Raw genomic sequence first — 14,892 nt, 5'->3', positions numbered from 1 at the left:
GGGTAGATGGGATTACAGGCACCCGCCACCATGCTCAGCTAATTTTTTGTATTTTTAGTAGAGATGGGGTTTCACCATGTTGGCCAGGCTGGTTTCAAACTCCTGACCTCAGGTGATCCACCCGTCTCAGCCTCCCAAAGTGCTGGGATTACAAGCATGAGCCACCGCGTCCGGCTAAAATTTACCATCCTAACTATTTTAAAATATATAGTTCAGCCCGTGCGGCACGGTGGTTCACGCCTGTAATCCCAGCACTTTGGGAGGCCGAGGTGGGTGGATCGCGAGGTCAAAAGATCGAGACCATCCTGGCCAACATCGTGAAATCCCATCTCCACTAAAATACAAAAATTATCTCGGTGTGGTGGTGCGTGCCTGTAGTCCCAGCTACTCGGGAGGCTGAGGCAGGATAATTGCTTGAACCCGGGAGGCTGAGGTTGCAGTGAGCCAAAATCTCACCACTGCACTCCAGCCTGCCACCTGGCGACAGAGTGAGACTCTGTCTGGAAAAAAAAATATCTATATCTATATCTATATCTATATATATACACACATACATATAGTTCAGTGACATTAAGTACATTCACATTGTTGTGCAGCCATCACCACCATCCATCTCCAGAACTCTTTCCAACTATCAAAACAAAAACTCTGTATCCATTAAACAGCTACTTCCTGCTCCTTCCTATCCCCCATTCCTCTGTCTCCAGGACTTTGACTGCTCTAGGAACCTCGCATCAATGGAATCACACAGAATTTGTCTTTTTGTGTCTCAAGCTTTATCCATATTGTAGCATGTGTCAGAATTTCCTTCATTTTGGCTAATATTCTCTTGTCTATATATACCATATTTTATTTACCCATTCACCCACTGATGAACACTTGACTTGCTTCTTTCTACCTTTTGGCTATTGCAAACAATGCTGTCATAAAAATAGTTGTACAAATATAACAACAACAACAAAAAGGCCCTACTTTCTTTTTGTTTGTTTGTTTTTTGAGACAGAGTCTCGATCTGTCGCCCAGGTTGGAGTGCAGTGGCAAGATCTTAGCTCACCGCAGCCTTTCCCTCCCAGGTTCAAGCAATTCTCCTGCCTCAGCCTCTCAAGTAGGTAGGAATACAGGTGTGCACCACCACGCCCAGCTAATTTTTGTATTTTTAGTGGAGACGGGGTTTCACCATGTTGGCCAGGCTGGCCTTGAATTCCTGACTTCAGGTGATCCAACCGCCTCAGCCTCCCAAAATGCTGGGATTAGAAGCGTGAGCCACCACTTCCGGCATGTAAATACTTTTTTCTTTTTAACCAAGGACTTGAGCATCTGTGGATGTGTGTCCCCTGGAGGGGTCCCTGGAACCAATCAGGAATATAAAATTCTTTTAAAATTTTAAGAAGAGTGTTGTTCTCTCTGTTGTACTGACGAAGGCGCGCAGGCTCAGCGAGATTAGGCGCCCTGCCTAAAGTTACAAAGCCTCTTACCCGCAGGCCATCTCCAGCAGAGCAAATCTAAGCCCTCCCGTCTAAACTTGGCGCCCTGAGGACCAAGGGTCACCTTAAAGGACGAAACGGGGTAGGCAGAGTCTCAGGGCAAGGTCTGAGCCCCACCCCGGGCCCCACCCTCTGTCTGGTACAGCTGAACAAACGAAGGTGCCCGAAGCCGGCCGGTGACATCCCAGCCGCTCCTCCGAGCCGCCCGGCGTCCCGCAGGCCCCCGCCCTCCGCACGTCACCGCCGCCGGGTGCAGTGCCCCCTAGGGGCCCCTGCGGGCGAGGAGGAAGCGCCAGGTCCTTCCCGCCGCCCGCCGGCTCGCCTGGCACGCGCCCAGCCGCCGTCGCCAGCCGCAGCTCCGCATCCCAGGAAGACCCGCCGCGCCGCGCCATGGGCAAGCGCCTGCTGCTCGTCTTACGCCAGCTCCGCTGCCCGCTGCAGCCTCCGGGCCAGCCACGCCGCCTCCATGTGCCCTGTCGCGCCAGCAGCGGCGGCGGCGGAGGGGGCAGCGGTGGCGGGGAGGGCCTGCTCGGGCAGCGGCGGCTGCAGAATGGCCAGGCCCCGAGCAGCTGCAGCCCGGGCGGCCGCACGCCCGCGATGCGAGACTCGATCGTCAGGTGAGTGTCGGGCCCAGTTCTCCAGCGGCAGCGGCCCAGGCCCAGGGGCGGGGCGCCTGGAGCCGCGGTGGGGTACGGGGCGCGGGGCTGCGAGTGCTTGGTACCAACTCGTTAGGGACTCTGGGCTGTGTGTCGGGAAGCGGGGGGTCGGGGACTGCGGCCGGGCGCGCTGGCGCAGAACGGGGGATCCAGGACCCGGCCGGGCCCGGAATGCAGGCGGGCGTGGGCAACCCCGAAGGGTGCCTAGGAGCACGGATCGCACGCCCGGCTCCACGTGGGCCGCCGGCAGCCGGCTCTGATGCAATCGCGCGGGCGCGACCCACAAGGTAGAGGGGCGGCGCGGCTGGGGCGGAAGCCAGGGGATGGGGCGAGGAGGAGGAGAAGGAGGTGGGCTGCGGCTCCGCGCGCCGGTTGGCCAGGGGCTAGGGGTGGGGCTCCGGAGAGGCGGGCTCGGGATCAGCACCGCCCGCGCGAGGCTCCAAGGTGTCGTGAGCCCCTCCCCGCGTGCCGCCCCTCCTGCGGGGCTGGGGTCTGTGGCTGACGTCCGCTTTTCCCGGAACGGCGAAGGTGGAGCCGGGTTCCCGGGCAGCCGCCGGAGGAGCCGGAGGAGAATCAGTGCTGGTTTCCAGCCCCACCGCCCAGCTAGGTTTGCAGGGTTCTCCGGGCCTTGAGCGAACTGGGAGCCCCAGGCCGGGCTGTCCCCGCCCCAGTCCCCGCCCCTGGGCCCCAGCCTTCCCTCTCTCGCGGAGAAGGGTGCCCAGGCTCGGGGCCTGGCAGAGAGAGCCCCTCGGGACAACCTGGAGGTGGCGGGCAAGCCTCTTTCGCCTCCCTCCGAACTGGGCTTAGGAACGAGTTCCAGCATGCAGTTTCCCCAAGCAGGCTGCCCACCTCCTCCATTCACATCCTCTTCCCTTTCCCTCTAGTCTTCTTTCTTAAAGTCGTGGCCTGCTTGTCTTTCTGCCTTTCCTTCCTCCTTCCCCTCTCCCATTTTCCTTCCCACTCTCCTCCCCGCCTCTGTAGTAAAATAAGTTTCCTAGGCTCTTTATTATGTGGCGGATGACTTTAAGGGACCGTTTATTTAGTTTGCCTTGTTCTGTCTTCTTTTTATTTTGTTTTGGAAATGAGGTCTCGCTCTGTTGTCCAGCCTGGAGTTAAGTGGCACCATCTCAGCTCACTACAGCCTCTGCCTCTTGGGCTCAAGCGTTCCTCCTGCCTTAGCCTCCAGAGTAACTGGGGCCCCATGTGTGCGCTACCATGCCCGGCTAATTTTATTTTGTAGAGACAGGGCCTCCCTCTGTCACTCAGGCTAGTCTGGAACTCCTGGACTCAAGCCCTCCAAACCCCCAACCTCCCCCCCCAACTCCAGCTCATTCCACTCCCACCCCCAAAGCACTGGAATTACATGCCAGGTCATTACGTTTTAACTTGCATGTTGTTGAGACTCATCCTAATGGTTAGAGTCTGAGGCCAGCATAGAGGGCAAAAAACACCCCCTCTGTCGTGCTGTTTTAGGTAACACTGATTATAACCTGAAACTACTTGTTTGCTCATTTCTTGTCTGTCTCATCCACCTGGAATATAAGCTACATGAGGGCAGACAGCTGCCTCTTTGGTGCTATATCCTTGGTCCCAGCATATTATAGGTGCTTGTGAAATGGTTAGAGAAGGAATGAATCAAGATTCGGGGTCATCTGTGGGTGTTATTCATGCAAATTCTTTTTTTCTTTTTTTTTTTTTTTTTTTTTGAGACTGAAGCTTGCTCTGTCGCCCAGGCTGGAGTGCAATGGCATGATCTCAGCTTACTGTAACCTCTGCCTCCCAGGTTCAAGCAATTCTCCTGCCTCAGCCTCCCCAGTGGCTGGGACTACAGCCTGTTACCACGCCTGGCTAATTTTTGTATTTTTAATAGAGACAGGGTTTCACCATATTGGCCAGGATGGTCTTGAATTCCTGACCTTGTAATCCGCCCGCCTTGGCCTCCCAAAGTGCTGGGATTAACAGGCGTGAGCCACCGCGCTCAGCCAGTAATAATAATACAGTCTGTGTAATAGTCACAGTAATGGTGAAAATAATAAAGCTGCTGCTGATGACTTAATTCTGAGTTTTAGCTACACGTGGCAACCTAGCCAGAGAGTCTCACATTCCTTCCCACTGTCCTCAAAGTGGAGGCTGACAAGGCCATTTTTCTCCCCCAAGGACATGAAAATCTCTGATTAGAAACACTTGTGCTACTTTTTGGATTTATTGAGCCTAATGACTCCTTTTTCTTTCTTGCCTTGTCACTGTAGCAATGAGTAACCCCAAAGAATGAAACATTACACATAGAACAAGTTGTAGGGAGCATGGTCCTATTTTGTTTTATTAGCTTGAGTGGTAATCATGTTGAACTCCTTTACACACCTGTACAGGCACACCTAACATATTGTGGCTTCAGTTGCAGACCACTGCAATTGGGGGAATGTTGCAATAAAATAAGTCACGCAAATTTTGTGGTTTCCCAGTGTATATAAAAGTTATGTTTACACAATAGTGTAGCCTATTAAGTATGCAATAGCATTTTGTCTTTAAACACACACACACACACACACACACACATAAGGCCAGGCACAGTGGCTCACAGGTATAATCCCAGCACTTTGGAAAGCTGAACTTACTCTGCCTGTGCTCTATGAATGGAACAACAAAGCCTGGCCAAGGCAGGCGGATCACGAGTTCAGGAGTTTGAGACCAGCCTGGCCAACAGTGAAATCTCGTCTCTACTAAAAATGCAAAAATTAGCCGAGTGTGGTGGTATGCACCTGGAGTCCCAGCTACTCTGGAGGCTGAGGCAGGAGAATCGCTTGAACTTAGGAGCTGGAGGTTGTGGTGAGCCAAGATGACACCACTGCATTCCAGCCTGGGCAACAGAGTGAGACTCCGTCTCAAAAAAAGCTGAAACAAAACTATATATATACACATACACACAACTTAATTTTATTTATTTATTTATTTATTTTTCTTACACCTTAATTTTAAAATATTGCTGAAAAACGCCAGTGATCTGGTGGAAGATCATGCTTAGATGTTGATGGTTATTAAGTAGTCTGGTCAGGGTGGTTGCTAAAGGTTAGGGTTGCTGTGGCAATTTCTTTTATTTATTTATTTATTTATTTAAAATAAATAAATAAATAAAAGGCAGGAAGTGGAAGAGCCAAAAGCCTACGGCACCCGGCATTGCTATGCGGTCTCCCATCCAAGTACTAACCAGGCCCGACCCTGCTTAGCTTCCGAGTTTGAACAAAATCGGGGACGTTCAGGGTGGTACGGCCATAGATGGCAATTTCTTAAAGTAAGACAATGAGGTTTGCTTCTCTGTGGAACTCTTCCTTTCATAAAGGTTTTCTCTGTAGCATGCAGTGCTACAGAGAGAAAATGGTAGCAATTTACCCACAGTAGGACTTCTTTCAAAATGGATGTCAGTCCTCTCAAACCCTGCAGCTGCTTTACAAACGACTTGATATCTACTATAATCTTATAAATCCTTTGTTGTCATTTTGTTTTATTTTTTGAGACAGAGTCTTGCTCTGTTGCCAGGCTGGAGTGCAGTGGCACGATCTCAGCTCACTACAACCTCCACCTCCCGGGTTCAATCAGTTCTCCTGCCTCAGCCTCCCAAGTAGCTGGGATTATAGGCGTGTGCCACCATACCTTGCTAATTTTTTAATTTTTAGTAGAGATGGGGTTTCACCGTGTTGGTCAGGCTGGCTTCAAACTCCTGACCTCGTGATCCGCCTGCCTCGGCCTCCCAAAGTGCTGGGATTACAGGCGTGAGCCACAGTGCCCGGCCTTTGTTGTAATTTTAACAGTGTTCATGGCATCTGTACCAGGGGTGATTTCATCTCAAGAAACCACTTTCCTTGCTTATCCATAAGAACTCCTCATTTGTTCAAGCTTTATCATGAGATTGTAGCCATTCAGTCACTCTAGTTCTCTTGCTGTTTTTGCCAAATTGCAATTACTTCCTCCACTGAAGCCTTGAACCCCTCAAAGTCATCCATGAGGGTTGTAATCAGCTTCTTCCAAACTCCCGTTAATGTTGATATTTTGACTTCACCCATGAGTCATGAATGTTCTTTTTATTAATTTTTTTTTTGAGATGGAATTTTGCTCTTGTCCAGACTGGAGTGCAATGGCATGATCTTGGCTCACTGCAACCTCCGCCTCCCAGGTTCAAACGCTTCTCCTGCCTCAGCTTTCTGAGTAGCTGGGATTACAAGTGCCGCCACCATGCCTAATTTTTTTTTTGTATTTTTAGTAGAGATGGGGTTTCATTATGTTGGCCAGGCTAGTCTTGAACTCCTGACCTCAGATGGTCCACCTGCCTCAGCCTCACAAAGTGCTGGGATTACAGGTGTGAGCCACCACATCTGGCCTGAATGTTCTTACTGTTATCTAGAATGGTGAATCCTTTGTGGAAGGTTTTCAGTTTACTTTGACCAGATTCATCAAAGGAATTATTACCTGTGGCAGCTATAGCCTTATGAAATGTATTTCTTTTTTTTTTTTTTGAGACAGAGTCTCACTCTGTTGTCCAGGCTGGAATGCAATGGCACACTCTCTGCTCACTGCAACCTCTGCCTCCTGGGTTCAAGCAGTTCTCCTGCCTCAGCCTCCCAGGTAGCTGGGATTACAGGTGCGCACCACCACACCTGGCTAATTTTTGTATTTTTAAGTAGAGACGGGGTTTCACCATGTTGGTCAGGCTAGACTCGAACCCCTGACCTCGTGATCCACCCGCCTCGGCCTCCCAAAGTGCTGGGATTACAGATATGAGCCTCTGCGCCCAGCGAAATGTATTTCTTAAATAATCAGACTTGAAAATTACCCCTTGATCCATGAACTACAGAACGGACATTGTGTTAGCAGGACATTGTACACCTTCATCAGAGCTCTTGGGTGATCAGGTACATTGTCAATGAGCAGGAATATTTTGAAAGTGGTCTTTTTTTAATTTGAATAGTAAGTCTCAACAGTGGACTTATTCAGTAAACCATACTGTAAACGATTGTGCTGTCATCCAGGCTTTGTTGTTCCGTTTATAGAGCACAGGCAGAGTAAGTTCAGCATAATTCTATTTTTTCTTTTTCAAGACAGTCTCACTCTTTCACCCAGGCTGGAGTGCAGTGGTGCTGTCTCGGCTCACTGCAACCTCTGCATCTCGGGTTCAAGTGATTCTCATACCTTGGCCTCCTGAGTAGCTGGGATTACAGGCGTGAGCCACCACGAGATACAGCATACTTTTTTTGTGGAGGCAGGGATGGAGTTTTGCTCCTGTTGCCTAGGCTGGAGTGCAATGGTGTGATCTCTGCTCACCACAAACTGCCTCCTGGGTTCAAGCGATTCTCCTGCCTCAGTCTCCTGAGTAACTGGGGCTACAGGCATGCGCCACCATGCCTGGCTAATTTTTTATTTTTAGTAGAGATGGGGTTTTTCTATGTTTGTCAGGCTGGTCTTGAACTCCCGACGTCAGGTGATTTGCCCACCTCAGCCTCCCAAAATGCTGGGATTACAGGCGTGCGACACTGCGCTGGCCAAGATTCAGCATAATTCTTTAGGGCCCCAGGACTTACAGAATGGTAAATGAGCATTGGCTTCACCTTCAAGTCACCAGCCGCACGAACCTCTAACAACAGTCAGCATGTCCTTTGAAGCTAGACATTGACTTCCCGCTAGTTATGAAAGTCCTAAATGGCATCTTCTTCCAATAAGGCTGTTTCATCCATGTTGATCATCTGTGGAGTGTTGTCACCTGCATACGTTACCTTCGCTAGCTCTTCTGGATAACTTACTGCAGTTCCACATTAGCACCTGTTGCTTCACCTTGAACTTTTATGTTATGGAGATGACTTATTTGCTGAAACTTGATGAACCAACCTTGGTGAGCAGCACCCTTTTATTCTGTGGCTTCCTTGCCTCTCTCAGCCTTCATAGAATTGAAGAGTATCAAGGGGTTGCTCTACAGTAGGCTTTGGCTTAAAGGAATGTTGGGGCTGATTTGATTATCTCTCCAGACATTCAGACAGACTGTCTCCACATCAGCAATAAACTTTTTTCTTTTTCTTTTCTTTTTTTTTTTGAGATGGAGTTTCACTCTTGTCTCCCAGGCTGGAGTGCAGTGGCTTGATTTTGGCTCACTGCAGTCTTGCAATCTCCATCTCCTGGGTTCAAGTGATTCTCTTGCCTCGGCCACCTGAGTAGGTGGAGTTACAGGCATATGCCACCACACTCGGCTAATTTTGTATTTTTAGTAGAGATGGAGTTTCATGATGTTGACTAGGCTGATCTGGAACTCCTGACCTCAGGTGATCCACCTGCCTTTGCCTCCCAAAGTGCTAGGATTACAGGCGTGAGCTGCTGTGCCCACCTAATAAGGCTGTTTTCTTATCATTTGTGTGTCCATTGTAGAGCATTTGTAATTTTCTTCAATAGCTTTTCCTTTGCGTTCACAGCTTGGCACAAGAGGCCTAGCTTTTGACCTATCTTGGCTTTCACCATGCCCTCCTCACTAAGCTTAATCATTTCTAGCGTTTTATTTAAAGTGAGAGACATGTGACTCTTCACTTGGAATACTTAGAGACCATTGTAGTTACTAATTGGCCTAATATCAATATTGTTTCTCAGGGAATAGGGAGGCCAGAGGAGAGGGAGAGAGAAGGGGGAAGAGCCAGTCCAGCGAAGCCGTCAGAAGATGCCCAACCATCATGGGCAGGGTTTGTGGTCCCAAAACAATTGCAATAGTAACATCAAAGATCATCAATCACAGATTACTAACAAACATACTAAAAATGAATAAGTTTGAAATATTGCAAGAATTACCAAAATGTGACACAAAGTAAGCAGATGCCATTGGAAAAATGACTCCCATAGACTTAACAAAACACAGGTTGCCACAGACTTTCAATTTGTAGAAAAACACAATATCTGTAATTGCAATAAAGCAAACACAGTGAAATATGTATGCCTGTATTTTTTTTTTCTATCCACACTCACCCCATCCTCCAACTTATTTTTTTGGGGGGGAGTAGAGACAAGGTCTTGATATCTTGCCCAGGTGGCCTTGAATTACTGAGCTCAAGTGACTCACCTCAGCCTCCCAAAGTGCTAGGAGTACAGACATGAGCCACTGTGCCTAGCCCCCATCCCCAACTATTTTAAAAGTTGAATTACTTTTTGATGATTGCTGACTTACCTATAGAAGTGTTCCTTTCATCAACTATGAATAGATCAAGACTATGAATGTTTCTGAGAAAATTATTGCTATTAGTATGAATGGTTTTAGTGTTTAAGGGTAGCTCTGGGGCACAGAAAAACGAACAAATATGTACATTTATAAGAAAAAGGAAAAGAACCACTGTAGTATATGTGTTTTGTTTTGTTTTGTTTTGTTTTGTTTTTTTGAGACAGAGTCTCACTCTGTTGCCTAGGCTGGAATGCAGTGGTGTGATCTTGGCTCACTACAACCTCTGCCTCCTGGGTTCAAGTGATTCTTTTGCCTCAGCCTCCTGAGTAGCTGGGATTACAGGTGTGTGCCAACATGCCCAGCTAATTTTTTTTTTGTGGGGGGGTATTTTTAGTAGAGATGGGGTTTCATTATGTTGGCCAGGCTGGTCTGGAGCTCCTAACCTCAGGTGATCCACCTGCCTTGGCCTCCAAAAGTGCAGGGATTACAGGCATGAGCCACTGTGCCTGGCCAGTATACCTGTTTTACTGATGAGGAAACTGAGACTCTTAGAGACTGTTCCTGAGGCTAGTAAATGAAATGCCCAGTACCAGTCCTGGGCCGTGTTTCCACTTAATGTCTCAGAACTATCTGGACTCTGTTAAAAATGTACATTTCTGGGCTCTACTGAAAATCCTGAATCAGACTTTCTGGGGTAAAACACCAGAGCCATTATTTCTTTTGAGACAATCTTGCTCTGTCACCCAGGCTGGAGTGCAGTGGTGTGATCTTGGCTCACTGCAGCCTCCGCCTCCTGAGTTCAAGTGATTCTTCTGCCTCAGCCTTCTGAGTAGCTGGGATTATAGGCGTGTACCATTACGCCTGGCTAATTTTTATATTTTTTGTAGAGACAGAGTTTCACCATGTTGGCCAGAATGGTCTTGGAACTCCTGACCTCAGGTGATCCATTCACCTTGGCCTCCTGAAGTGTTGGGATTACAGGTGTGAGTCATTGCACCTGGCCTGGAACCTTTATTTTTACCAAACTCTCCAGTGATCCTTATAGCATGAGCAGCTTGGGACCCATACGCCAGTGCTTTCCTGGATCCAGGCAAAAATAAGAACCCAGCATAGCCGAATTAAAAGTCACGACAGGCTGGAAAGAGTGCAGCATATGGGCCTCAGTCACCCATTATTGGATGGATGGATTTTAGTGCTTATTTATAAGGTGATTTGTAAACTTTCCCATATGGTCGCATTTATTCAGCACAATAATACAATTAATTCCCTGGGAATGAAGTAGCTTTATCCCAAGTGTTTCCAAACAAAACTAACTGAAATGTTCCCAGGTCATTGACAGTTGCCTGCACCCAGTCCATCTGTTCCCGCCCAGCTGGCGGTAGAAAGGCTGGTCCTGGTTGTGAGTCTGAGCAATGCTCTCCTCCAAAGCCCCGCCTGGGAACTGCAGCGCTTCTGGTTTCATTTGTCAAGTCCGTCTCTCTGAAAACTGGGGGAAGCCTCCCGATGCATTTCTGCTCTTGGCAGTGTACCATTGACGGCATTGGCTGGCTCGTCTTCACTCTGCATTTTTGTTAGGTGCAGTGCAGACCCTGTCGGGACTGAAAACACAATGTAAAGGTGGCCTTGGCACTGAAGCCTTGAGGCTGCTGCTGCTGCATCCTTGGTCTTTTGTGAGAGGGGAAGAATCCAGCTCCCAGTGCTCTTATGCTGCTGAAAACATATAGGCTGGTGGCGAAGGTAGCCTCTGCAGTCACTCATCCCAGAAAGTTCCAGAAAGAGTTGAGCTCCTAACACTTTTTTCTTTTATTCAAGAAATTGAGTCTTGCTCTGCCACCCAGGCTGGAGTGCAGTGGTGCAGTCACAGCTTACTACAGCCTCAAACTCATGGGTTCAAGCAGTCCTCCAACTTCAGCCTCCCAAGTATCTGGGACCACAGGCACATGCCACCACGCCCCACTGAATTTTTTATAGAGGCAGGATCTCATTATGTTGCCCAGGCTGGTCTCAAACTCCTGGCCTCAAGCAGTCCTCCCATCTTGACCTCAAGGTGCTGGGACTATAGGTGCATGCCACCATGCCAGGCCTCCTACTTTTTTTTTTTTTTTTTTAAGAGAAGACATTCTAAAAGATTTTTTAGGCAGAGTCTCACTCTGTTGCCCAGGCTGGAGTGCATTGGTACCATCTCAGCTCACTGCAACCACCACCTCCCAGGTTCAAGCGATTCTTCCGCTTCAGCCTCCTGAGTGGCTGGGATTACAGGCACCCGCCATCATGCCCGGCTAATTTTTGTATTTTTGTAGAGACGGGGATTCACCATGTTGGCCAGGCTGGTCTTGAACTCCTGACCTCAGGTGATCTGCTCACTTCGGCCTCCCAAAGTGCTGGGATTACAGGCGTGAGCCAACGCGCCTGGCCCCTCCTATCACTTTTACCTAGGCCTGCTCACCCCAGGCTGGCATCTCCCTCAGAGGCGGAGGGGGAAGGTGACTGCTGCTAGGCATTTAGGAAGTACAGGTGCAGACTGTGTTGTGGATTCCCAGAGGACTGAGTGCCCCCCCCACCTTTCCCCCCCACCATCCCCCCCCCATCGGCCCCCACGCCTCCTGGAGGCCTTGATCGTGTTATCCAATTATGATGGGTCCCCAGTGTTTCTGGAACTTTCCTTTCCTTCCCTTCCTTCCTTACCTAATTCTTTTTTTAAGCTCCAGGACCTGGAATTTGTCCTGGCTCGACACTTCTTGTCCAAAACAGCGAGCCCCCTGTCTTCACCCCCCAATCCCCTGTCTTCACTTCCCTCTTCCCACTTTATTTGCTTTCCTCATGGACCCAAACTCAGGGTTTTGGGGGGATGGCGGGGGAGTATGGTCGAGGAGAGGGATTATTTGAAGTAGAAAACTAAAGTTTTCATTATAGTACACTTAGAAAATACAAGAGAAAAATTCACCCCTAGAAAACGATTGTATACATCTAGTTTGTTTCCCTCTGCATAGTTTAAAAACTAGATTGCCAATTTTACCTTGCGTTAGTGTCTTGATGGTTACGCCGCCTCCCCGCTCCACACTGTACGTTGGAGTGTGTCCTTCTGTGGTCTAGTTATTTTCACTTGGAACGAACTTTCTGAGAAAATGTGTTGTGTCAGTCCTTTCTGCTCATTAACCAAGAAATCACAGCGTTATTTTTTTTCCCTCAATGTAGAGAAGTCATTCAGAGTTCAAAAGAAGTTCTGAGTTTATTGCAAGAAAAAAACCCTGCCTTCAAGCCAGTTCTTGCAATTATCCAGGTAAGCTGAGAACAAGGTTCAGTCCTACTATTTTAGGACGCCTTTCAATTTAGAAAATGATTGTATACAAAAGAGCAGCCGTGTTTCTTGCAGAAGAAGAGAGGGCTCCGTGAGCAATGCTGCTGTTTTCTTTGGTCTTTTGATTCTTTGTGGTCATGGGTTAAGTACTGCTCTGCTTGAGCGTGTCTTCTTTTGTGAATTTTCCTCTGACGTATGGGTAGTTTTCAAAGGTCTAGGAGGTAGGCACCTACATGCATTGCATTACAAAGGATACATCGTGGTCCATGTGTGCTCACAAATGCTTACCAAATGTGATTTGATGGTGTTGGGGAAAAAAGTCCCACTTTGTTTCAATGGAGGCAGATGCTAGATGAAAGATGGGTATTTGGTAATCTCTTCTACTCTATCTTTTAAAGCCTGCCATAAACTTGACAGACCAAAAGTCATTATCCCATCAAAAGGACTTTGCATTCCACATACTTCTTTTGGCAGCAGCCCTGGTTCCGAGCCACAGTTGGCCCCGGTTGCCATCCTGATTGGCACACTTGTGTGATGGCAGGTGCCGAGAAATAACGAGGTGAGCCAAGCCTGGAAGCGAACTCAGCCTGACAGTTGGGCTGCTACTGTGGGGCTTGGCACGCACTTAGCGTATCAAAATAGCCTCTGGTTCCATCGTGCTGCGTATTTCAGGATTACAGAGCTGTGCTCAAGTTTCTTATGTTCTCTGCGATCTGTACCCACATCTCGTTACAAAGAAAGGAGAGTTAGAACAATAGAAAGAAAATTAGATCAGGGCTTGGTCCTCCTGGGGATCTACTGACTCCCTGGCTTTCCATCTAAAGGCAAACCATTTCAACTCCTATCTTTGGTGTCTCCATTTTTTTTTTCTTTTTGTGATGGGTCTCGCTCTGTTGCCCAGGCTGGAGTGCAGTGGTATGATCTTGGTTCAACGAAACCTTGACCTGCTGGGCTCAAGCGATCCTCCCATTTCAGCCTCCTGATTCGCTGGAACTGGAGGCATTTACCACCATGCCTGTCTAACTTTTGTATTTTTTGTAGAGATGGGATTTCACCATGTTGCCCAGGCTGGTCTTAAACTCCTGGGCTTAAGCAATCCACCACCTCAGCCTCCCAAAGTGCTGAGATTATAGGCATGAGCCACTGTGCCCAGTCGGTGCCCTCATTTTCAGAGAGGGAAGCTGGCTATGTTACTATGTATGTCTTCTAAGAGGAAGGATATTATTTTCCTTAAAAAAGTGGCATAATTTGAAGACCTCAGTTAAATGCTGTCCACAAGTCCCTTTTTATAAGTAGCAAGATTGTTTTTCTGCACTTTCCATATTATCTTTGTAATTAGATCATCTGTAATCACAAAAGTCATCTCTGGATCAACTTTTGTGCCTTTTCAAGCTGTTTTTATGTTGTCATGTTGTTTTTACTCTCCTAAGGCAGGTGACGACAACTTGATGCAGGAAATGAACCAGAATTTGGCTGAGGAGGTGAGGACTTATTAACAATTCATTGTAACTTTTAACAATACATTCTCTTATAGTGACAAATAACCTTGTGTTCCTTTTTCAGGCTGGTCTGAACATCACTCACATTTGCCTCCCTCCAGATAGCAGTGAAGCCGAGGTAATAATGGCAGAGCTCCGAACTCTTCCTTTTCTTTCCTCTTGAGACCTAATGGGCCCATTGGTGTCTCTTCGTGGTGGCTGGAAAAGATCTAGCCTTTGCTTGTAGCTTAATGTTAGAGGGAAGAGTTCACTTCTTTTCTCTAGGGTAAATGCTTCTTAATAATATCCTTGCTCCTTGTCATTTGTTATATGTCTACTGGAGACTTGAGCTTCAAGCTGTTGAGTTTGGTTGTGTTTCTTCAGCTGTGGTGGTGGCATCATCTAGTGGAAATTGTCAGGCTGAGGTGAGGAAATTGGACCTTGGGCCACAATCCCTGTACTTAGGGCCCGACCCTTCTATGGTTAGCTTTTCTTCCTGCTGCCTTCATGTGACAGAAAAGCTCAAATAATGGAATCTTAAATAACGTAGAAGTTTATTTCTCTTTTTTTTTTCTTTTGAGATGGAGTTTCCTTCTTGTTGCCCAGGCTGGAGTGCAATGGTGTGGTCTCAGCTCACTGCAACCTCCACCTCCCATGTTCAAGTGGCTACCCCCTCAGCCACTTGAGTTGCTGGGATTATGCCTGGCTAATATTTGTAGAGACGGGGTTTCACCATGTTGGCCAGGCTGGTCTCAAACTCCTGACCTCAGGTGATCCACCCGCCTTAGCCTCCCAA

At 48.1% G+C, this 14,892-nt stretch overlaps 1 protein-coding gene and 1 pseudogene across 1 annotated transcript in view; one reads left to right on the top strand and one right to left on the bottom strand.

Annotated features, from left to right (window-relative positions):
- Positions 1–1,655: 1,655 nt before the first annotated feature.
- Positions 1,656–14,892, top strand: part of LOC108311676 (monofunctional C1-tetrahydrofolate synthase, mitochondrial-like) — a 17,180-nt gene continuing 3,943 nt past the window's right edge. Inside the window, exons 1-4 of the mRNA XM_017539216.2 lie at positions 1,656–2,101; positions 12,516–12,600; positions 14,049–14,099; positions 14,182–14,235. Coding sequence (XP_017394705.1) covers positions 1,875–2,101; positions 12,516–12,600; positions 14,049–14,099; positions 14,182–14,235 — 417 coding nt within the window. The 5' untranslated portion in view covers positions 1,656–1,874. The remainder of the gene's footprint in view (positions 2,102–12,515; positions 12,601–14,048; positions 14,100–14,181; positions 14,236–14,892) is intronic.
- LOC119472808 lies at positions 5,297–5,415 on the bottom strand (annotated as a pseudogene).

Source organism: Cebus imitator, unplaced genomic scaffold (genome assembly GCF_001604975.1).
Source record: "Cebus imitator isolate Cc_AM_T3 unplaced genomic scaffold, Cebus_imitator-1.0 Scaffold6, whole genome shotgun sequence".
NCBI classification, from domain to species: domain Eukaryota; kingdom Metazoa; phylum Chordata; class Mammalia; order Primates; family Cebidae; genus Cebus; species Cebus imitator.
This window is presented reverse-complemented; position numbering and strand designations above follow the sequence as displayed.